Source organism: Nuphar pumila, chromosome 13, assembly GCF_984573655.1.
Source record: "Nuphar pumila chromosome 13, dmNupPumi1.hap1.1, whole genome shotgun sequence".
NCBI lineage: Eukaryota > Viridiplantae > Streptophyta > Magnoliopsida > Nymphaeales > Nymphaeaceae > Nuphar > Nuphar pumila.
In genome coordinates, this window is record NC_143261.1 from 59,606,195 (window position 1) to 59,632,248 (window position 26,054).

Consider the following 26,054-nt stretch of genomic DNA (forward strand, 5'->3'; position numbering starts at 1 on the left):
GCACAGCTATCCAAGGGGACAATCAAATGCACAGATAACAACTGATTACACTGATAGCTAGATTATTAAAAGTTGCATTATAGTAGCCAAGGTGTGCAACATTTGAACCCAACTAGGGATAGTTACCTAGCTTGACAATCGAAGAAGCAGGAAACATATAACAGTAACGGTAATGCCGATGATGGAGAAAAAAAGTGAAACATCAGTTAGGAAAATTAGCTGAATAGAAAACCAAATGAAGAAATTTAAGATATAAATAACCAAGCAAACCAATTAAAGGTTGACAAGAGAAATTCAGATTCCAGAACAGCTAAACAATGTGAAACCAAATAACAAGACGATAAATCAGAGGGACACTAGAAACAAAAACTTACACGCAAATGCTCAACCAAGAAAACACAATTCTTTCTAAACTAAGTGATCGGATAAACCCATCGGCAATCAGTGAAAAACACAGAGACCACACCTCTGTTGTACAGGCGGGATGCCTTCCTTCTCTTCCACACGCTCCTTGATCCTGTCGATGGTATCGGTTGGCTCGATATCGATCTCTATTTCTTTCCCGGTAAGTGTCTTCACCTTGATCATCGTTCCACCCCTAAGCCTCAAAACCAAGTGAAGGGTGGACTCCTTCTGGATGTTGTAATCTGAAAGAGTCCTCCCATCTTCCAACTGCTTCCCTGCAAATATTAGCCTCTGCTGATCAGGGGGAATGCCTTCTTTATCCAGAAGAAAACATAACACCCATATTCTCTATTTAGACTATCACCCACAAAACCAATAGAAGAAAACAATGGAAGGAACATTGAAAAGAGGGAATAGGACCAAAAGAATCCATTGAAAAACAAGAAGAACAACAGAAAGGAACTCATTAGTTCGTCATAAACCAAATCTCCGTCTCAGAAATTAGACCGAAAAGATGAAACTTAGAAAACCAGCCGAACCACACAAAGGCCCAAACCTCAACTTCTTAATCCATGCAAAGTTTGTAATCCAAAAACCCAACACATTCCTTCAAAGGGGAGCTAAAAGATGGATTTGTGAACCATTTTTCTGTTCTGAAAGCAAGACCACAAAAAATAAAACGAAAATTAAGAGCCAAAAACATGAGCCCTTCCATCAAGAGAGAGAGAGAATCAATAGATGGGTATGTCACTACCAATCAGCAAAACAGTAGTCCGAAATGAGAAAGAAGAAAAAGAAAAACCAAATTTCATACTCAGAGCACCAGTTTCTCCTCCTGTTCCTGACACAAATCCCTCGGAAAAGCAATACCAACAAACCAAAAGCGCCCAACAAAATGAAAAGAAAAAAAAAAAAGGAAGAAAGGGCACGAAGAGAGAGAAAAAAAAGAGAGGGAGGCGTGATCTCCTGTGCCCCCAAAGCACCTGAATCTTGGCCTTGACGTTTTCGATGGTATCGCTACCCTCGACCTCCAAAGGGATCGTCTTCCCCGTCAGGGTCTTCACAAAGATCTGCATCTCTCTCTCTCTCTCAGGAAACAAGGGAACGACGTTTTTTTCAATTGGTCATCGTATTTATGTTGGAGTACTCTCTCTCTCTCCTTCGTATTTATTTGAGAAAATCCCATTTAAGGCCAACATTTTACCCCTTATTCCAGGCATGGGCCTCACATTTCTGACATTCCACATATAGCCTCTGTTTTCTTGTAAATTTACAAACAAAGGCCTTCACGAAATCGGATTCGGAGTTGGATCCGATTTTAAAAAGCAATCCGACTAAATGCTAGTAGATTGGGCCGGGCCGGGCAGCCCGTGCCCTGCCTGGCTCAGCCCGTATATAATAATACTAATATAAGTTATATAACATAGAATACTATATATACAACATAGAATATAATGTATATTTTATATATAATATACATTATATGCAAACCTCATTTGAAGTATGAGATAAATGTCATTAAAAATATCACAATTAATAATTGAGAAGTGTTGTTAAAGTCTTATAGATGTTAAACATCATTTTTGAAAACCAACGTCAGCACTAGCAAAGCAATAAACTCTGTTACTATTTTCAAACATTTCAATAAACAAGTTAGAGAAATAAGGACATTCCTGATAACAAAAGTCATTCGGATTAACTCATTTTTTAGGTGTTTGATCTGATATCCCATCATACTCATTTTTTCTTTTGTTTTTAGGTGTTTGATCTGATACAAGGTTTGTACCTTGGCTTTAGACAACAACCATTTGCGTTAAGGAAGATATTTTTGATCTCTTTCGTGTTTTCGAGAGAGCTTTGTTGCATTTTGATCTTCATTCACGTGTGCAGTATTTTATTTATTTTTATTCACATTAGGGTACAAGATTTTACATTATTCAACATGTTTAGAATTTAGGATAGGTCGATCAAACATGAAATCGTGTTTCTATGGTTCTATTTATGTTATATTCATATTTAAAACCCTATTTTGCTTTCATAATATCCATTTTAATTCGCAGAAGTGATTTAACCTAGATTCATGTTATTAATTTTTAATTTTGTTATTAATTATTTAAAACCCTATTTAAAACCCTATTTATGTTATTAATTTTTAATTTTGGTTTGAACTATTTCATTTTAAATTATGGTTTAAAATGGATGATTGGTGTGTTGGGATGTGAATCTGTGATGTACCCTAGATTCGTGGGATGTTTTTAGTATTAAAAAAAAAGTTGTATTTCATTTTCATCTTGACAAAGGGATCTTGTCTTTGGTGTCTCTTTTGCGAACTTAGTTCTAATGGGCTATAAATGCTAGTGCTTGCGTAGAAGTTGACCTCTTAGAGCTTAGTTTGGTTGAAGCAGGACCATAGATCAGTTATAGCATCATTCACTTTCTTTAAAAAAAATCATATATTTTTGGAGGTGAATTTGAGGTCGTTATATAGTTGATATCAAAGCAGGTTTAGAAACAACATCATGATTTATAAATTCGTGATCTAGAAAATAGTCTATGCATCACCGATAACAGAAATGTAAATCTACTAATCAGAGTTCAAATAGGAAACACTGAAAAACTGAGATCTCTTGACTACTTCCAAATACGACTCCACGATGCTCCAATTATGCGTTACCTGAAAAATTTTAATGCAGAAGGGTCAGACTCCCTTGTCTGCGTAAGAAGCATTATATCTATATGTGGTGCTCAGTGTCCTGTGTACAAATATGTGCAACAACTGCAGATATAACTAGCATGGAAATTTATATCATTCTAAGAAAATGATTATGCTTTCAATTCATGATACAGTGCAAAAGAGGATTGAACTAAAGATACATTTATCCACATTAGCACAAGCTGTAGATTCTACAAGTTTTACGAAAGTCATATCAACAGTACATAATTCTTCAAGAATAAGTTTTCAGTCAACTTAAATTATTTAATGTTTATCTTACTCTCACCCTGTGGGTAAGCACAGGCATAGACATTGTAGTGAACTGAGACCATACGGTGAGATGCCTAACTCTCACGAAAACACGAACATCCATGAAGCTCATACCACCTACCCTCTCCAAGGTAGATCATGGGTCCGGTAACATACACCATCTTTCAGGTGTACCCAGAGCCTGGAGAATCCGGTAACATATACCGTCTTTCAGGTATACCCAGAGTCTCAAAGGTTTTATATTTCATTTTACATTTTCTTTATAACCAAGTGCGAGCTATCGCACTACGAGGGGTCTGGTAACATATACCTTCTTTCAGGTATATCCAGAGCCTCAGAAATCTCATATTTGATTTCTCAATTATTTTCCTGTGCGAGTCATCGCACCAAAGATGATTCTCAAAATCCCGAACCCGCCTTCGGGTTCACACACATTGTATGGACTTAATTTTTTTTTTTGTCAGGGTGCCATGAGCACCATCAAGATAGCATTTCTCGGAACATGGCTCGACTCGGAGCTCACAGTCATCATTTTTTTTTTTGAAGTTATGAGCTAGGGTGTAAACAATAGCATGTGCTTGAATCCACAGAAAAGCAATTGACAAATAATTGAAGGTAATGGTGCCCTTTTTGTTCCACAACCCATAGAAGCAGAAAATCAATTAAAATAAGGCACAAGTACAATGTTAAGTTAATTATTTCAAAACAAACAAAGCAGTAACAATGCCTGAACAATTACTTTAATAATTGTTGCATCAACAAATTCACCAAATTGGCTCATGTGTTGCCTTAAACCTTCATCATCTACCTCCCAAGGAACACCCAAGACCTGAGAAGTTTTATACAAAATAGGATAAATATATTCCCATAAGTAAATGTATAAGGAGTAGGTTTCATAAATAAACATACCACCAGCCTTGTGCTTCCTGTAGACATTGTTCTCCGACTCCACTCCTTACAAATGACCTTCAACACAACGAAGTAGGGGAAAATATGCTTAATCATTCATGAACTGGCTACATTCAGAAAAATACCACAAATGAAAGCGACCAACATAGTCTATATTACAGCTTCATAATACATTAATGGTTGGCATGATTCTTAGCAGTTCGCATAAATGCATCAGCCTTAATTTCATGTTTTTGCACAATTTCATTCGGTGGAGTTGTAAAACCTGCTCCCTTGGTAAGGGACATTACTAATCTCTTCATTCAAGTCAAGCGAAAAAAGGAGAGAAAGAGAGACAGATCTTATATTAGCATAACAGCTATATCTTCAGTTGTTTAACATATCAAAATCCATATCTGAAAAGCAACAGCAGACACACCAATAGTATGTTACAAACCAATCATGCACGTGCACACACAATACACAGTATCAGTCACACTCAAGAATGTTGGGGTAGATTAAGACATCATCATGCTCTTATGCATAATGCATGCACATACACATAATTTTGCATATAAATAGAATCACATATGAATTCACCATTACAACACAAACCAAGAAATAAGTATTTCATCTTATCGTATATGAATTCACCAACAGATGAGAAATTCACAAAACAACCATAATGCAACAATATACTGTAACTAACACATATCTCCAAACACAAGTTCCATTCTTCTTCAATTCAACAACCGGAGCTCAACAGAGCCTGTCGGTGCCCACTTTCACGTTTGGGGAATTGAACTTGGGTCGGTCCAGCTGACCCGCACTCAACCTAGCCAAGCTGAGTTGAGCACGAGTTTGACCTCGATGTCACCAAAAGCCATCACCTCCTTCAGCGAGGTCATTTCGCCAACCTTGACCCTACCGCTTGTGGTCGTCACCTTCGCCACAACCTTGTTCTTCACTACCATCATCGGACTGGAAACCGAGGTTAGCATACGTGTCCTCGCTCATAGTTGGATCGTCAATAAAATACGATCAATGTCATGCTAATCGAGGAGAATTCTCGAGGGCCTTTTTGAAATTTCTTTATTTCTCGTGAGACCACATGCATTACAAGGTAGGTTTATAATAACTTTAACATATATGTGTAGTTTTAGGTTTTTTGAAATGCTTGGGGTTTTCATAATTACATAGTTTATATATATATATATATATATTCAAAAATTGTTTGTGTTGCATGCCTTTTGAGAAAATATATATTTAAGTAATATTTGTTTTTCATAAACAAGAATGTGCATATGTTAAAAAAGTATCAAAATTTTCCATATGTGAGTATTTTGAACATGTTTTCAATAAAAGACACGTATATGTTCAGGTTTTACAAACATATTCTAACATATGTATTTTGGATTTTATGAATAGTTAAATATGAGTGTATTTCAAGATTTTATGAATAAATATATGTATATGGCTCATGTTTTTTGAATATGCATGTTTCTGAAATTATTACGTAGTTTTAAGCCTGTGTAAATGCTTATGATGAATGATAAAATGCATATCAAAGATGCTGCATAGTATCTATGATGAAAAGCATGTTATTCAATTGTTATTTTATGTGAGGCAAAACAGGGTGGTTCAACAAAGAGAGGAGGTTGTTCAGCAGGAGCGGCTGAGAGCAGTCACCAGGAGTCAGTGAAGGTGGCACTGGTGGGTGCCATCGGTGGCTGCCCAGTTGGTGGGAAGGAGAGAATCGGGTGGCAATGGTATGGTGCAAGACGAAAATCAGGAGAGAGATGGGCAGTGGTGGTGGTGGTGGTGGTGCTGGGTTTACACGAGAGAGGGGAGAGTGAAGGGTGAAGGGGAGCATGAGTGAAGTTTATGATACAGGTGAGAGGGAATGTAATGGGCAGAGGGGGCATGAGTAGAGTATTTATAGGAAGAAAAAAAGGAAAAAATCCAATTAGAAAAGGGGAAAACCTTTTTTATTTGAAAACAAGTAGGGGGAAAAAACATTTTCAAAGGCGAGTGTGGAAAGAAAAACTTGAAATTAGAATTTGGTTTTGAATTTCTTTTTAGTTTTAAGTAGGAAAACAAGTGGGCTTGGATTTGGATTTTGGTGAGACCTATTTGGATCTCATTAAATCCAAATCCAACCTACTAATATATATATATATATATATATATATATATAATTAAATTCATTTGGGTCATAAGTGGACTTAAATCCTATTTATTTAAATGAGATTCATTTGGGTCTTAGGTGGATCCAAACAAATTTATTATACTTTAATAGGATCCATTTGAGTCACAAATGGATCTAAAATTTTATTTACTTGATGAGATCGAATTGGGTCTCCAAGTGGATCCAAAAGTCCTTTTCTTAGTGAGATCCATTTGGGTCATCTAAATATATCCAAATCTTATTTTACTTAGTAGAATTCATTTGGGTCTCTAAATAAATCCAAGACACTTTCTACTTTAAAGAAAGATCCAATTGCGTCTCAAATGGATCTAAATTTCTTCTATGCCTGATTTAAGCCCCGATATAAATCAAAACCCTACCCAAATCTATTTCGGTTGACTGAAATCATTTGGAGATCCAATCCTAAATAACTTGAGATCGAGTGGATCTTATATGTTCATTCAAATAGTTCAAACTTGCGTTTGAGTTGGTTGATCCTCTTAGATCTATATTGAGGTCGAGATCCAAATACTTCATACAAAACCTCATAACTGCCCAATTAAATATCAAATAACTTCAATAAATGCCAAAATATTATCCATAAATAACTGCTAATTAATCAATCAATATTAGCTAAGTAATTTGCTAAAAAATGATATTTAATCAAAGTTAAATACCAAAATAATTCACAAAAAAAAATCTTTTATTTATTTAAAAATTTTGAGAAATTTATAAACTTTACATTATTGCTCAATGAATATTATTTCAATAAAGAGCAATTGGCAATCATTGATGTTAAGTCAATTTAGTTGTTTGAGCAACTGTGTAACAAAAGACTTAATGATATAGAACGATTTCAATGGCTATCAATATAGTCAAAAGATCGAGAAGTTGTTATCGACAAAAGGTTTAATAATCTTTAGCACTATCATAATTTTTTAAAGATCATGTGATAAGAAATAACTATAAAATAAAATTTATGAAAAACTGCAATAACAGAGTAACTGTAGTATGCATGAGAAATAACTTGCGGACTATGGTTCATTCCACTTGGAGGATCCATTGAACAAAGGTGCAAAAAACATCATTCTTTCAAGTGAAGAAGTATCAAAGTGAGCATACATGTGGTGGATCATTGGACAACGTAGTAGTGAAAAAAATATCTTTCAAGTGGATTTCAAGTGTTATTCTTGAACACTTACACGATAACCCAAAGTTAACTCTAAAAGAAATCTTAAATGACATTAGTCGCAAGGAAAGTATGAAGGTTACGTACAAACAAGCATGACATTAATGAGAAATGACTAAGGTGATCCTATATGGTTTATTCGAAGAGTTTTTCAAGATGCTTTTTGCCTATTGTCATTATTTGATGACGACTAACCGATGATCAACAATGTGCATTGAAACTGCTAGACGACATAGATTTATGTACATGTTCGTATCTTTTCGTGCATGCATTGATCAGTTTTTTAAAGAAAGCCCTCCACTTCTTATGGTAGATGACATATTCCTAAAAGAAAAATACATAAATATTGTTGTCAGCCCATGGTATTGATCCTTGTGATCAAATATTTTTGGTTGCATTTACTGTTATAGATAACGAGTCGAATGAATCATGGGTGCAGTTTTTTTATGCATGTGAATGCACAATTGAGACACTAATACAATGACATACCCAAAGTTAAAGTACAATTAACAGCTATCTCAAATAAGCACACAAAGCTACACAATATGTTCTCCCATACATGGCTAAATTGTCAGGTTGAATTTTACACAAAACACTACGAAAAACTTTTAACATAAATTTGGAATATCACTAGGTCAACTTTGGTAAAGCACAACCAAAGCACTCACGAGACAAAAGTATAATTATTTTCTTAAAAAGATTCAGGAGCAAAGGGAAGATGCATACAAGTATGCAACTAAGGTCATAAAAGAAAAACATTAGGCTAACATATACTTTTCAACTAGAATGTACAAGCGCTTAACCTCTAATATAGTAAAGAGATTTAATGCGAGGATTCTCACAATACATGACAAGTCACTAAATCCTCTTATTGAAAAACTTTATCTCATGATGATGAAACTTTTTGAAAACCAAAAGAATAATAGCCATAACATGTGTGGTGCCTAATGTAAAAAAAAGTTGGACGATGGTAAGAAAGAAGCACGAAATCTATGTGTTCAAGTAGTGCATTGCCTTCATCGTCGATACAAAGCCTACAATCACTCTCACAATTGCAATGTTTATCTTAAAAAACAAACATGCTCTTGTAGAGAGTAACAGGTTAGCGAGATTTTGTGCAAACATATAATCACGTGCATTTTGTACGAAAACAAGTTATCAGAAGATTACTACGATAAGTTCTACACTATTAAATCGTATCAAGCTGCATATAATACTTATTCATTTTTTCTAATGACGGATAATATCTCACATCACTCCTCCAAACCTTATTCCAGTCTTACCACCTAAAGCGCATCCTAAAACAAGATACCTTAAGAAGAAACAAAAAACAGAACACAAAAATGTTGGGTAATACAAGTGCAATCATTTTTGATGAAATTGGCCACAACCGGCGAAAGCACAAATAACATTATATTAGAGTACAGATGGTTTACAAAATCTATATTTATTAGAAGTTGTTTTATGAATTCTTTCTTTGTATTTACAATCTTTTTTAATTAATTATTCCAATGTCTTATATCTTTTATGTATATAAGGAGTTCACAATGAATAATTATAAACCAAAAAAAAACATGGTAGTAGAAAGCAGTTCAAACCCCGTCACCAACCCCAAACAAGGAAGCAATTGTGTTAATTATACAACACATTGACCAAAATTATAAAGTGAAAATTGCCCAACTTCTGATAATTATTTGATGCAATGAACTTTACACAATTTGGCTTTGAGGATACAACTGAGCTTGGCCTGCTCATGGAGTCTAATCTACAACGTGTTGTCCAACTAAACTGCCTGGCACAAATCACTTAAGATTGCACCTTTAATAAAATGAAAGGGACTCACACTAGGTTAAAAAATGATAGAGAGAGAGAGAGAGATGGATAACAGGAATAAAAGATAGGCTTCAGTTATTATAGACTCGATCCCAACAGCCAATAATTGAGTCAAACGGCATCTACAACCTAAAAAGGAAATTAAATGGTCTAAACAATACTAAAAAACCTAAAAACATCTACAGAGGAGGTGACTAGTCAAACGATCAAATGAGAGGAAACAACTAGGCCAATCAATCTTGCATGAAGTACATATCCTTATGTTAAAATCGATGTGAATCTGCTGATATGAATTGAATCTCCTAATTGGAAACAGCAACACTTAAAAAGTCACTTGCTCATGCACAGATATCTTGATAAATTAGATCAGTCAATATCAAGCATGCACTAAACCTTTCAATGAATTGTCGTTTATCCGGATCTCCAGTGGAATTATTTCATCATATAAGCCCTCAAAAACTTCGTCAGCATGTACAGAATTTAGATGACTAAAACTAAATAAAACTAATCCAGTTATTATCATTCAATATTAAACAATAATGAAAAACACGACGGTTAAAAAGGTATACGAAATGCACACTCATGTTCTATGTTTCTTCTTCTTACTCGGAGAATTTAAATTCAAGTTTCTTTTCCCTTTGCCTGACCTTTTCATTCCACTTATAAGCTCTGTAACTTCAATAGAATTTGAAGCCGGCTCTTCCAAAATGCTGCAATACCAAGTTGACAACCACCAGAGTAAGATGAATTTATTCAGCAAAAATTCTAGTTGGCAGGCAGAGAATTGCCTTTTTTATATTTTTTGAGAGGAAACCCTAGTTCAGGTGGTGGGGCCCGGTAGAGATTGATGCTCTGCCGTATGGCCCACTCCCAAGCACATAAAATCCCTCCAGGGAGCTTGATGCTTGGGCTTAAAGCAAGGGATGCACACCCTGGGTATCACAGTTACAAATCTCATTCTCAGGTTAAAAAAGTGAGTTTTCCTCAGGAAAATCTCTGTAAGTTGAAAATTTATACATTCATTACTAATATAGAGCAATCCTAGGGTGCTCCCGGAGCACCTACTAGAAATCATATTTGTAGGTTGCATCTTCTCAATCAGATCTTATAGATGTACTTAAAACAGTGTATTTGATAGTAATCATGTTTTGGATCATGTTCAAAATAGGCTTTTTTAGTCATAAAATTTTGGTACCTTGTGAGCCATTGATTTTTGAAGATCTTAAAAAAAACTACATGTATGACATAATCACATGATCCAAACATTTTTTTCCGCTAAATAAAAACTGTACATCATATCTATAGGGTCTGATCAACGAAAAAAGCACTCAAATTTTGAAAATTTGAAGCTTCTACTAGGTGGCAGTAGGTGATCGGGGAACACCCTATCATTATTAATATAGAGTAATGCTCCGGGAACACCTACTCCCTCCTACTAGAAAGCAAAGTTGTAGATCATATCTATAGGGTCTGATCAACGAAAAAATCACTCAGATTCTGAAAATTTGAAGCTTCTATTAGGTGAGAGTAGGTGCTCTGGGAGCACCTTATATATATATATATATAAATATATATATATATATATATATATATAGAGAGAGAGAGAGAGATTTTGAAAATGAGGTAAGGGGCATTTACAAAAATACTATACAACATAGGTTACTTTGACAATGGGGTGAAAGGCATTTACAAAATACCATATAATATAAGGTAGTTTCAGCAATGGGGTGAAGGAAGTTTAAATGATACGCAACATATAACACAGTTTCCCTTTAAAAAAATATGCATAAGTTGTTTAGAGTCTAATCGCTTACTTGAATAGTACCATACCAAATGTGTAGGGGAGGGAAGGCCCTCTCAGCTGCTATATAAAACGAGGGTGCCTCCCCTTCATTTAGTGAAAAGCCATTGCCATCGGTAGTCAGCATTCAATGCTGCCTGACATGCGCCATTCAATGCCAGCTCAACTCAGCATTGAATGATTGCTGACAAAAAAAAAGTTCACACCATCAAAAGAAGCGGCATGATTTTTTTGTATATTTCAAAATCTTACAAAAAATCGTGAGGGTTTTAGCAGTATTTTTAAAATATCGCATTTTTTTCGGGTATATATCGTTTTATGATTATATTGAAGCCTTTGTGAGCCAAGCAGAGAATTAATTAATTATTGGAGATTTCTAACAAAAATCCATCTATTACCTTGATTTCTTCTCAGCTTTTTTAGAAAGAGATCCCTCAACAATCCTTGCATGATACTTATGGAAAGGAGCACTCCCTTTTCTCTTTTCATCCTAGAGATATTAGAACAGTTGGTGAGAGAAGATGGCTAGTAAACACAAAAAAAAAAGAGAAACACTAGCACACCTGGAGAAAAGATTCAAGTGATGCTTCGTCATTTGGAGAAAAAGCAATCTCATCCCTTTTTTTCTGTACAAATTCTATGTTCTGCTCAACCTATATCATAGGAAAAAGAAAAAGGTGAGAGAATTGCCAAATTAATTTGATACTTGAATGCTGAAGAGCGCAGAAGATGGCAAGTCTTTAATTACAAGAAAAGCTCATTTTCATACTCTCCCGTAATTTAAGCTTGAATGAAAAAGAAAAAAGCAGACATCATCTCTTTTCATGAATATTTGATGTCAGATTATGATATCCAAAAACTTCAAGAGCATGATATTAATACAAAAAAAAAATATGTGAAGATGATATGTCCATCACGAAATCCACTACTAGTGCATCCTGCTTACAAAGTTTGCATCTGTAGAATACCATTATATACTACAATATGAAACAGTCCTAAAATATTCACTGATGTCAACTAAAAACCAAGACTATGTTTTAGTTTAATTTTCTTTTCCTTATTTCATTAATTAGTTTAACATTGGTCACAAAGAGCACAACAGAGGATGTTTCAAAAATCCTCCTGCTACTTTCATTTGGACATTATTTTGGGTGTTGCATGGAATCTGGTCCAGTCTAGGAAATGTCGCAGATAGCTGAAGTGTAAGTGCATATCACAAACACCAAAAGGGATTTGTTTTAATTTTATCAGCAACAAATACTTAAAATGATTTTGGGTAAGATGCTGGGAGCTGGCCCTGCAGCAGAGTGTGCATTTGGCCAGCGGAGTGGGATTGAGGAGTGATGCTAATCCCACATCTCAAGATCAAAACCAGTCATGTGCCTGTGTGCAAGCTGATGCAAGCGGTTGTAATGAAGTATGTGGAATTACAAAAGCAAAGTGCAAAAGCACATAAGTGGACAATTACAAAGAAGATAGACAAGCACAAAAGTGCATAGACAAAAGTCCACTAAAGGACAATACAAAGAGTCAATTAAAAATAAAATATTATTGAAAATGTGCTTTGGGAAGCCATGAAAAAATATAGGGGGAACACTCCCCTATTTATATACAAATACAAGAGGAAGACCATTGGGAGCTCCCTTTCATAGAGACGTTGGGGAGCTCCCTCGGTCATATTTTTTTACTGTTGGGGCCCCTATCGACTCTATAGAGCGGGGCCCAATGACATGATAAAATAAAAATAAAAAAAGAAAATGAAGACAAAAATAAGAAAATGAAAAAATAGTTGTTTCTAATAAACAACTATAATTACATACAAAAAGACAAAAATGCCCTTATTGGGTAAACTGTTTATATATATGTATACACACTCCCCTTCAAACTTTACGAGAAAATGATCGAAAGTTTGCTGAGAAAGAGAAATCGAGGAGCGGAAAGAGCTTTGATGAAGAAATTTGTCAACTGGTACGGCAACGTAATAGTTCCTCTTAGATATTCATCACAAACATAGTGACAATCCATCTTAATATGTTTGATTCGCTCATGGAAGGTATGGTAGCTCGCAATGTAGATTACACTCTTATTGTCATAACTCTTCGAAGGTGTTGAGATGATGATTTCCATATCACTGAGAAGACTTTTAAGCTACACAAGCTCCATTGTTGTCATAGTCATTACCTGATATTCGGCTTCAGCTGAAGATAAAGATATTTTTTGTCGTTTCTTACACCTCCAATAGATCAACGAATCTCTTTAAAAAATACAAAAACCTATCATTTAGGTTACCACCCCAGATAATTAGATCTAAAGATGATGAAGAGGACAAAAAAAAAGCTCTTTTGAAATGGTGTTTTTAATGTATCACACAATCCTCATAATTGCTGCCATGTGCAATGTGGTAGGGGCATGTTAAAACTGACTTGCTGCATGAACACATGAGTGATATTAGGTTGGGTGATAGAGAGATAAGTGAGAGATCCAATCAATTGATAATATGAAATAGAATCTTCAAGCAATACACTATCTTCAAGTCTTAATTTTGTATTTATGACTTTTGAGGTTTCCACCTTTTTATCGAAAACTTTTGACCTAGCACATATGTTAGCAGCTAATTTTATTTGAGAGAGAATATATCCTCTGAGAGAATAGGCAACCTCAATTCCTAAAAAGTATCTCAAAAATATGACCGTTGGGGCCCCAACGACAAGATGAGTGGGGCCCCTTGTGGTCTTAAAAAAGCAAAAGAAAAAAAGAAAAAGTAAAAAAGGGAGAGAAAAGGAAAAGGGGAGAGTTTACATGGGGATTTACCAAAATACCCCTATTGGGTATTTGGAGAAATAAGAAAACAAAAAAAGAAAGATGTATATATATATACATATATGTATATATATACGTATGTATATATATATATATATATTTTTTATATACATAATTTAACAGAGACCCCCAATGCAATGCATTTAATGCATTTTACAATCAAAAAAAGAAAAATAAAAAATAAGAAAAGAGAAAAGAAAAAGAAAATAAAAGAAAAGTAAAAAGACTGAAATGCCCCTAATGGGCAGAATTACAGAAATACCCTTTATCGGGTATATATATATATATATATATATATATATTAACAGCAGTACTGTTCATGAGGCAGGGTAGCTGTACAGGATTTTTTCCTGGATAGACAACCAGCTCTGGGCCAAGTCTCCAGACTGGGCCAGGTTTTCCCCGTCTAATAAAAAAGAGATGTTGGGAACTGCTTCTTCATTAGTATAAAATAATGTTTATAACCATAATCCAAATGGATAGGATTAAGCCTATCACCATGATATTGATTCATTGAACAAGATTGTGTCACTTGGCGCCAAGTGGATAACTCAGTCCCGGCTGGTTGTTTTGTTAATCCAAATTGGTGGGTCTTGGATTTTCCAAGTCCATCTAACTCTAGGCACAAACCTGGAGAAGTTTGGCTACACTTCCTGCATCCTAAGATGGGTTCTGAGCTTGCTAGGTTTTGAAACACCGGCATTGGTCATCAATTTTTTTTCTTGTCTCGAACCAACAAATCTTTCATTAGAACTACAGGCTTCCAAGCTTAGACCATTCAATTTAAGGCTGTTCAGGTGGCAGCGGCATGAAGTGGACAGGGCTGGTTCCACATAATCAAATGTAGGTACAAAATCCTCATATGATCTTGAATTGTGGCAAGGGTAGATGTAGAATTGAAGCAAAGTGCCCTTGCCCCAAGTTCAGAGCCCCTTCACCTTATGCACTTGGATTGTGGTCAGGGGTAGGTGCAACCTTGTGACACAGATTCTGTCAGCCCAAGTTAGTTGTACTAAGGATTCCCTGAGCAATGTTTCACATTGTTGGTCAAAAGAAAATCAATTTACAGATAAAAAACACAACTCTGAGCACGTGCTATCGCAAAGTCAAACATGTAAGCTTATTCAAAAATATTTACCTGATCCATGAATGGCTTTACAAGACGTCTGAGGCTCTCACTGGTTGTCTTTTTGCAAAACTTTCTAAAGCTGACGAGTGGAACAAAAGCCAACTCAGGGAAAGATACATGATAACTCCATTGAAAAAAGTGCTCTGAAAGTGTTTCAACTGCAGAGCGTACACATTGCTCATGGTATGCTTTCAGTTTCAGTAGCTGTTTTGGCACCTGTCAGACAAGTAACCAACTAATAAGTAAAGCAGAGAGCCGAGACAGTGAAGATCCTGAAAACTGATGAGGTAGTCTCTCCACTTGAACCAACCTTCAACATACTTGAAAAATTAAAATCTTTTGGAGCACTATTATCAGATTTGCCACCTTCCCCAAATTCTAGAAAGCTTAGAGATAAAGAAGCCACAAGAATGAAGACGCCACTAGAATGTGAAAGCTTATTCAACAGATGGATGCATTTTAGCCTCAAAGGAAAGAAACGAGGTCTAGGCAACATATGGGCAAGTCCATTTATCATCTGAATTGCCAAGTATAGCAAACTCTGAAGATCATGTTCCTTGATGTTAGCACATACAAACTTAACCCAAAGTTCAAGGCAGTTTACATACTGCCAATCTTGTATTTTCCTTAGTCCATCCTGAAAAATATGTAAAATATTAGAAAGAAGATAGAGAAATATGGATCTCGTGTACAAACAGAATTGCAACCACAATTATGAACAGATAAGCAGAAAATTGTGGGGAATAGGCAAAACACTCACTATATTTGGGAAACAACAATATCACAGTGAATTTCTCAAGAAGGGTAAGAATCGTTCTAGGTTCAATGACTTGATTCCATAAGAACATGAATGAGAGCAGGGCAGAGGAAACTAGAGAAGTTGTCGGTTTTCCAATTAACATCAAACCATGCTGCAATAGTTCCAATAATTAACATAATATAGATCCCAGCAGTGTTGGCCGATGAAATTGTGAAATCGCCCATAGCTGATCTATATCAAATCAGATAGTGGTCTGAAACATAGTGAAACACACTTGAGAATGCAAAATAATGCTCACTCACATGGAATTCATCCTATAAAAACTTCAGACTTCTTTTAGTGGCAAATTAACAAGTGTAGCATCATTATCTTCACTGTGGTAAACTTTCTCACTTGCAACTTTCACATACATGAAATAATAATTAATTTCTGTAAGCTTGGTGTCACCCACAGCTTGCCCACAATAAACCCTTTATATATGCAATTTCTGTCATGATGAGCAGAACCACACCCACTATAACCTTCATGACACAATACTTGGGTTTGTGCTAAAGGAAAACATCATAAAAAATACCTGAAAGAGCAATGAGGCCACGCCATGAAGGTCCAAGACCTTATGACTTGTGATTGGAGGTGATAAACTTGCATGTGAGATAAATCCATCCATACAGTAACATGTATTTCTTTTACTTCTGAGAAGCCTCCAAATAGTCATTACCCACCATTTCCAAATCTACACCAATGTCTTCTCAGTGGCACAAGAAAGTAATTGATCGTCCAATCTATGCAACATTATCCATTGGCCATGCACAACAGCACAAGAACAAAGGAACTAGCCTTTGCACACCCATAGAGGTGGTGATCATTTTTCTGAAGAGTCTCTATCTAAAGGGACTTTTTCCTTTACCTTTTAGTGAAAGAACCTAAGGGATTTAGTTTTGTTGCACTCGAGGCTCTGAACTAATAGAGCACAGAGTAACTTCAGGAAACAAGTAAAAGAACTGTTTCTAGTTGAATAAAGTGAAAGGAGACAAATTGGTAAAAAAATATAACTTTGGATCATGAACATTTCATGGTGCTGAAATAAAATGACAAAGATTTAGAAATGAGATCAATACAATATCTATATTTCACATGGGTCCCTGCCTATACCCATATTGTGAGGCTAGCTTACTGACTGGGAAGGCTACCTACGTGCTAGTACTAGGCGATAAAAGTCATGCTCAGGAAACCTCATGTAAACATCACTTAGGTGCTTCTAAGTATGCTTGATCTTAATAAAAAAAAGTCTATAAAGACAGAGAATAGCAAGTTATGTTTGTGATTGAAACTTTTTCTTTCTTTTTTTTATTTGAATTCCTGGGTTCTGTTCAACAATCAACATCACATACAAATGTATTTACAGAGTCATGGATTTTCATATTATGTTAAATATGCCGGTTTGCTTTCCTGGGTGCATGTCACAGTGCCATCTTGTGCTCAAGTAGGTGCACAATTTTTACTAATATTAGCGTACATCTTGTAATGGTGTAAGATGTTAATCTTAACATTACAGCCACCATGAATTTCATATTATACTATAACTATTTTTTGCATACAATGTTAAAACATATAATTTCAGAAAATTTCTAGATCTTGAAAGCCTTTTATCAATCTTTTCATTTTGAAAATTTATTTTGTGTGTTTCTGAGCCACACAGCAAGCTAGCACGTGTGCACTGCCTAGTTCTTTGACTATAAGACATTTAAGTTAGTTTTGATATCCAAATTTCACTTTTTCTTAAAATGATAAGATGGCATCATCATCAAAGAAAGTAGATGGCTAAAAAAAGCGTTCAAACTTCACATTGGAAAAAAATGAGTTAATCCTGGTTATTTGAAGTAGTTTTTGAAGATGTTTGCAAAGTTGATCCCACAGTCACTGAATTTGCTAATTGCAAGTCATGGGTCACAAAGCTCAAAGACACTAATTAAGCAGGGATGATCGTTCAAACTAAAAATGACTTAAACATGCCACGTTTTTTTAAATTGTTCCAGAACCCAAGGAATCAAGAGAAGCTTAAAAGTCAAAACACATATCCATCTATCCGCATCATCTGGCTTTATTAGCGAGAAGCAACTCCTAAACAATTGAAGGACTTTCTAAAGTTTCTATTGTCAATCATATAAACCCTTTGTTTGGAGTTTATGAGATATATGCTAGATCATAGGAACTGGAAATAAAATATTACTACAATTATAGAATAAGGAAACAAGGTTAGGGTTATAAAGTTAAAATTATATTCCTATGTTCTAAGACAACTATAATACACCTCAGCTATACAAGTAGATAAAGTTATAATACTACCACCTTCAGGAAAAAAATATATGAAAAATAAATTGTATGAAATCAATGGGGATTTATAATAAATATGTCACCATAAAATCCAAGTTCGCCATTTCATCAACTCTCTGATTGCTTTGAAGGACATAGATACAAGAGAAATTTCATTGTGCTGGTCAAGTAGAATAGAAACATGTTTCTAAAGATTTTCAATCTCTAATGGTGTTGGGTCAAACCAAAGTGCATCATCTAACCCAACCTCAGTCTCTTTCTTCCAGAAGGGGTGGGTATTGAGCTAGGTACATGGTGCAGGACAGACTTAGCTTGGGCCTGAAACTGATGGGCCCATGCCTAGGCAATCAGGCCAAGCCTTTGCCATGGGGTGAAGTGTAGCCTGGCCAAAATAAGCATGGCACTAGGATGGTTTTGGAAGAAACAGGGCTAAAGATTTAAATAGGTCTTATGCAGATGTCGCTTAAGGATGTGAGGGTTGGATATTCAACTGGCTTAAATCCATTTAGAGGGATTCAGTATAAATTTCAATATCAAATTAGCTAATCAGAACAAACTATCTTTCAGTTTTTTATATCCTAATCCAAATCCAACATAATATCTGGCTTAAAATGTGTGTGTATCATAGTCACCTGTATCGTTAAAGGTAATTGCTCAGCGAGGGTATTTCTCGGAGAGATTTTCAAAAGTTGATAAATCTTGGGAATATCTTGGGAAAATCATGGGAGTTTAAAAAATTGAAAAAAATATAAATAACAACAAGAAAACCTAAGAAAATAATAAGTTTTGTATTATTTTTCTTTCAAAAATATAAAGAAACATGTTTTAAAGGTTTTAAAATATAAAAGAAACAAAAAAATAGGAAATGCAAATTTAATTTAAAAAAAAACTCAAAAATATCGTGATATTTTTTATTTGCTGATATTTTGAAAATATCACGATATATTCCCAATATTATCGGCAAGCTTGAAATTGCCGATAATATCACGATATATTCAAAATATCAGCGATATCGGTGACAATGGTGTGTATATATATATGCATGTACACGTGTGTACATATGTATATGGATATGGTGTTTCTATGGTGGTACTGAACCACCATAACTTATGGTGGTACACACTTGTTTTACACAGATCTAACCTCTAAAAGCAAAAACTAACCTTTGGATCATGTTTATGATGTTCTATTTTCCTTTTTATGCATTAAAGTTTATTTTAATAGGATATTTTAGACCATTTTTTATCCTTATGAATTGTGAGCCTTCGTTTTTTCACCATCTTTGAAACTGTATTATAATCATAGTCACAAATATCGGTCTTGGCTATATCTCGGCTAAGGCAAAATATCAGGATATTATATATTTTTCAATCAATCCCAGGAAAATCTATGAACTTAAAAATAAAATGCAAAAAATAAAAAAAAAACTAAGAAAAACAGTTTTCTTTCCTTCTTCCCTCCTTTTTTTCCTTCCTTTCTTCTTCCTTTTCTGCACCTGATATTATCACACGATATATATATATATAACTGTGACTATGATTATGGTATATTAGACATGATAAAACCTCATAATAAAGTAAATAAACTATGTTGAACATGTCTGTGGGGGGTACATCTAACATTTGCTGGTTATATTCATGCAAACAATAGTGCACATCACCATATGGCATCATGGTTCAGAACCAACACACACAAATTACGCTGATAGGATCTGGCTTGCTAAAGGCTTTTCTCACCCATCTCTTCATCCAACTCCAAGTCTGATTAGGTTACATCCTATGTCACATGGGTGCAGGTGCGGGTACGGGTATGGGTATGGGTACAGGTGCAGGTATGGGTGCGGCACAATTTCAAAAATTTTGAAGACGGGGACTCGGCTATATATATTTTAAAAATATACATATAATCATATATATAACAATAAATTAATAATAAGATTGTAAATTTTACAGCAAAAATAAAAAAGTAATTCTATTGAAGTAACAACACAAACTTACCAAAATATAACACATAAAGAAGCTTGTGAGTGTGATAACAACAAAACTTATCATAAATCTGCCTCATCGTCTGAATTAGAGGGAAGAACAAGATCGAGGTAGTCCATGTTGAGAGTATGCAAATCATGTTCTCCCTCCAAGTCAAAATCTTTTGGATTTACATCTCAATACTTAGATGGTTCACAACTACATCAAAATATGACTAACTTAGTATCTAACTTCAAACTTTGAATATAAATATTTAAATACGAACTTTGAATACAAAAGAAAAAAAAGTACATATACTCATCTTTGGTGTGACGAGAAATTAATCATAGATTAGAGTGAACATAAACCAAATCCTCTGCTCTTTTACTAATGAGTTTGTTTCTTTTAATGTTGTGAATTTGAACATATGTGAGTCCAATTTCTTTCACAACACGATGATGTAGCAAGTTGGGATAACAACTTCATTACAAGACGTTGCAGATTTGGTGTATCTGATCCATATGTTGCCCACCAATTAAGGGGATCTTCTCCGTCCCTTGCTATGAGTGTTGCTAAAGAATCAAATCTTCCAGTAAAGAACTTTTCAAACTCACTATTTACAACCTTAAACATGTGAGGATCATTAAAAAGTCTTCCCAAATATATCATTTTGTTCGTTGATATCTCAGGATCTTCATTTGGAAAAACACGACAAACACCTGTTGTCAACCATTTTTTTGCATAATATTTTGGATTGAGAGAGTGTGCCATGCAATGCAAAAGTGTATTGCTTTTATCTCATCTTCTCACTAAAACTGAATGTACATAATTGTAAAATTCTGAATCATCAAGTACAACATCTTTCTTCTCATGTTTAAAAATGATACTTTGAACTTTTTCAATCTTATTGTCCCACGTTTCATAAATTCTATGAAGCATGGGTATATCTCTGTCAACTTCTCTCAACATTTCTCAAATAGGCTCTGTAAATTCAACAAAATGTGTAATTTTATCCCACCAAAAATCATCACAGATGCATTTTTTGATAGCTTGAGACTTAACATCATCTTCAGTGCGATAAAAATCTCAATCTTTATCAGCCACCATCATCATCAATGCATTCTTGAGTTGCTCAATTCTTTGCATCATAACAATGAGAAGCAAAACGAGTTTCAGCAACTTTCAGTAACTTGATATCAGAATGCCGATTAAATATAGAAAGGGCATGATGATGGTTTATAACAAAATTTCTAATATTTCGATCATGCTCTATTTTGTCAATCTATAAACACATTTCATGTGCATGTGCATTATCTTTTGATGGATTGTATATACTCTTAAGTGCCAAATTTAAACTGTGTGCTGCACAAGGAGTCCAAAAAATATGTGAATACGTATCTTCACTTGCCAAATTCATTCATGCACGATTGCAAACTGAAGCATTGTCAGTAATGATTTGCACCACACTTTCTTCACCCACTTCTTTTATCACTTCAATAAATAATCTCTTTAAATATTCAGCATCTTTATACTCCCCAGATGCATCAAGAGTCTTCAAAAAGATTGGCTCATTAAGTGAGTAAGCATTGAAGTTTATCAGTGGATGCCTTTGTATATCAGTCCACCCATCAGAAACAATAGACACTCCATGACGTTTTCATGCAAATTTTTTGGTCTCTAACAAGTCTTCAATTCTATTTTTTTCCTCTGCAAGAAAAACTGTTCTTAGTTTTTCTGAACTAGGAGGCATATAACCACTCAAATTACAATTAGTCAAAGATGTAATCATATTTTTCCAGTATGGACTTCTAGCTACATTAAAAAGAATTGATCTTGAGTAAAAGAATCGACCAATCTTTTTATCAATTTCTTCTCTTGCCATGTTTTTGAATGATCCTTATATTGTTTTATTGCCTTCCATCTTTCTTTTCTTCAAAAACTCGAATCGCTTCTCATCTCTGCAATTTTCTTCTTTTCAGCTTCCTCTTGTTCTTTCTTTAATTGCTTTAACAAGTCTTTATCAACCCCAGAACATTGCCTAATTCCTTGACCACGAATATGCAAAAGATGTGCTTTCACACGCGTATAAGAACCCGTGAAAACAATCGTACATAAATTACAATGAAACTGCACATTCCCACCACTACCACCACTAGCTTTTTATCCCTTTTGTCACAAGCCTCCAAAGTGGTTAAGAAACTTCTAATTCAGAGTTAAACTTGAACCAACTCTATTGACACCACTAGAACTCGCCATTATATCTGAAAAGTGAAAAGTGAAAAGTGAATAGAAAATATGTAAATAAAGTTAATAAACACTTCAAAAAAATAGTAACAAGAGCTCCACCCCTCTAATTGTGTGCCTGATAGAAAATAACAAAGGCAGGGGTTGAGGCAGGGGGAGAGCCCCCTATCAGAAAACAGATCTGAGGCGGGCTCCGCCCCTTGCCGAAAACCTATGACTGAGGTAGGGGGTGGAGACCCCTGCGGGAAAACAGATCTGAGGCAGGGGGCAGCCCCCTGCCGAAAAACAGATTTGAGGCAGGGGAGCCCCCTGCCGGAAAATAAACTGAGACAGGGGCCTCCACCAACTGTTGGAAAACACGAACGAGGTAGGGGGCTCCGCCCCCTGCCAAAAAATAAACTGAGGCAGGGGGCGAAGTCCCCTAACGGAAAACAGATCCGACGCAGGGGGCAGCCCCCTGCCGAAAAATAGATCTGAGGCAGGGGGCGGAGCCGCCTACCGGAAAACAGATCTGACGCAGGGGGCAGCCCCCTGTCGAAAAACAAATCTGAGGCACGGGAGCCCCCTACTGAAAAATAAACTCAAGCAGGGGCCTCCATCCCCTGCCGGAAAACACGAACGAGGCAGGGGGATCCGCCCCCTACCGGACGAAGGGGAAGAAGAACGGAAGAGGGAGGAGTGCATACCTAAGAGGACCGGTGGCTGGGGTCGCCGATGGCTGGCTGCGGCTACGATCGTCAGGGTCTGGGTCACCGGCGAGACTGAAGGGGACGAAGAGCGAGGGACGACTGGGGGAGAGGGAAAGATCAGCGGGGAGGGGTCTGTCGTAAGCCCCTCCCCTTGCGTAGCCTCTTTAGGGTTCGGCCCCGACCCCGATAAACATTTTGGATCCGGATCGGGTCCGGATCGGACCCGACCCGAGTCCAAAATAAATTTTAAATATGGACAACAATAGGCTCGGTCAAAGTTGACCGAGTCTATAAAGTGGACGGACTCGGCCCCGATGCATTGACCGAGTCCAACACTTGTTGACCGAGTCTGCCCCGTGTCTGAAGCCGCACCCGTGTCGGGGCGTGTCGACATGGGTGCATCGACCTCCTAACCGAGTCCATGTGACATCAGTTATATCCAATTATGCCTACATTGAAACCACATCCAACCCAGTTACATCCCTAGATGTGTCTGACATCTATCCAGCTATATCTTGATCATGTGGCTTTATCAAATTGCAAATTCTGCAGTCCAATCTACAGAATTGGAAGTGTCAATGACTCTTAAGGAAATGAGAAGGTTTGTTTGTTACATACATAATGTTCATAATTTCGCAAGGTTGAGGTTCAATCGACTACACTGTACAAGTATTATAAATTGTGCTTTTGTTCTTTCAAATTTTTTTTTTCTTTTTTTGGATATTAAGTATTATTAGGAGTTTCCCATTATCAAAGAAGGCACCAAACAAGGGCCTAGCAAGTTTCACAGAGAGAGAAAGTGAAGGAGTGGAGGGAGATGGTTTACTAGATCTGAGGAATTTTCTTTATATTATAACATCATATTTCATATATATAGGTTCTACATAAATATTTCCTCTTGAAAGGCTAAGCTTTTTGATATACTATAACCAAAAAGGGTACCAAAACATCCAATAATGCATAATATTACAATATTCAATAACCTAAAATCTTAGACTTTTTAATATATTCAATAACTGCAATATTCTACATTATGCATAGATGGACAAGCAGGAACAATTAGACACGATAACTAGCAAACTAATTTGGCTTTTAAAATTGTGATATGCATGAGCTGAAAAACTGACCTCCGTCTTGTTTTTGAGGGCATGCTGCAAAACCTTGGAAAGGTGCTGTATAAGGATGGATGCCTTCTGGTAAGACTTAGCAATATCTAGTGAGTACAACTCCACAACAGAATCAGCAAGAAACTGGATATGTTTTATGTTTTCCGGTTCAACAAATTTGGAGTGTGCCAAAAATGTTCTGTACATGTTCGTTAGGAAGGAATCATAGCAATCTGAATTTAACTGCAGAACCATGCTTCGGATGAGTAAGAATGCTTCCAAAGAGACTCTCCCTCCTCCAGTTGCCCATAGGTGGATGGCAATCTGCAATCACCTCACATATGAGATAATAAAAATCCATTAAGTGATAAGTTATTAGACATTCATCACAAGAATGCCCTTGCAATAGCCGAGTGTAACAGCAACGGTTCAAATCAATCTCATGTATAATGATAATAAGTTAACTGTAGGGGTTCCAATCTATGTGACCTCCGGGCAGATTAAGTACACCTCTTCCCATGTGATGGACAAGCACTTTGAGACAAACAAGGAAAAAACCTTTCTCAAAATATGAATTATTATGAAATAATAGATGCAAACACCTAAAAAGGGTTTTCCATCTGCAATAAATGAATTTTGTGAAATAACCACATTTGCTCATTAAAAAATTTAGCACTGAAACCCCTTGTTCCCTACGTCTTTCCTCATAAAGAAAACTTTTCTCCCAAAGAAATACCAAATATATCCTTTCTGTTGTACCAGCAGGATCATGCAATATAGATCCTGGAAACTTCATTGCATTTAAAAGAAGTCTCACGATTTTGCCGTAGAAATGGCCTAATGTAATGAACAAAGCATAAAACTAAAAAACAAACATGTTTTTTGGAAAAACACAGACATGACAACGTCAGCACACAAATACAAGCATGCACATGGATAGCATGGGGCACATCCGTGCATGTTTACGCATACATATGCATATCTTTTGCTTCTCAATAGATTCTAGCTTGTTCAACAACAGTTACCTTGCTAAGCCTTTGTAGCAAAACCGGAAATGCAACTAAAAATATAACTGAATCTCTGAGCTGAGAAAGGACGAAGACAATTATCTGTGTATCTGTAGCCTGAGTCAGAAGATACAATGTACTTTTGATGTAAGACTTAACCAGTGGTTTCACTGAGGCCCATTTTGAAGTATTTTGCAAGCTCAGTACAGTGTCCTTGCAACCAGAGCTTGACATTCCCAATAATCTTCGGAATATACTGTCTGCTTCATGAAGCACAATTAACAAAACCTTGCAGAAAGTTGCTCTTGTCTGAATCTTGTATAATAGAGCATCCGAGTTATCACTTCTATAATGGCATGCAACCCAGAATCCATTTAACAGGATAGGAAGCACAGAGATGTTTTGTTGATTCATGATCTGTTGGCACCATGAATCAATGGAGAAACTTGTGAGGATTTTATGTTCACATAAACTTGAATTTTCCCCGGTTTTGTTGCTGCTGCTCTCATTTGGTTCACCTTCATCATCTGAAAGCTGTCATGTGAAGGCTAACAAAGTAAGCAACACATAAAAGTTGAGAATAAGTGAACACAAGAAAGAAAGAATCAAGAAATAGCCCAAATAATGGCATCAAACAGAATAAACAATATTTTAGAAATTTTTATATCACAGTAGTATAAAATATAAATCAATGATCAACAAGCAATAAAATAG

General features: G+C 35.8%; 2 protein-coding genes across 2 annotated transcripts in view; both read right to left on the reverse strand.

Moving 5' to 3' along the window:
- Window positions 1-236: 236 nt before the first annotated feature.
- Window positions 237-26,054, reverse strand: part of LOC149818493 (uncharacterized) — a 196,175-nt gene continuing 170,357 nt past the window's right edge. The window contains exons 7-8 of the mRNA XM_089985429.1: window positions 1,389-1,481; window positions 237-753 (exon numbers count right to left, since the gene is read on the reverse strand). Of these exons, the coding sequence (XP_089841555.1) occupies window positions 442-753; window positions 1,389-1,481 (405 nt within the window). The 3' untranslated portion in view covers window positions 237-441. The remainder of the gene's footprint in view (window positions 754-1,388; window positions 1,482-26,054) is intronic.
- On the reverse strand, window positions 6,922-16,220 carry LOC149818494 (protein REBELOTE-like). Its single transcript, XM_089985356.1, has 7 exons — window positions 16,083-16,220; window positions 15,547-15,873; window positions 15,246-15,452; window positions 11,851-11,940; window positions 11,686-11,777; window positions 10,134-10,196; window positions 6,922-7,015 (listed from the first exon to the last, which is right to left on the reverse strand). The coding sequence occupies exons 1-7, from the start codon at window positions 16,218-16,220 to the stop codon at window positions 6,922-6,924; spliced, it is 1,011 nt and encodes a 336-aa protein (XP_089841482.1).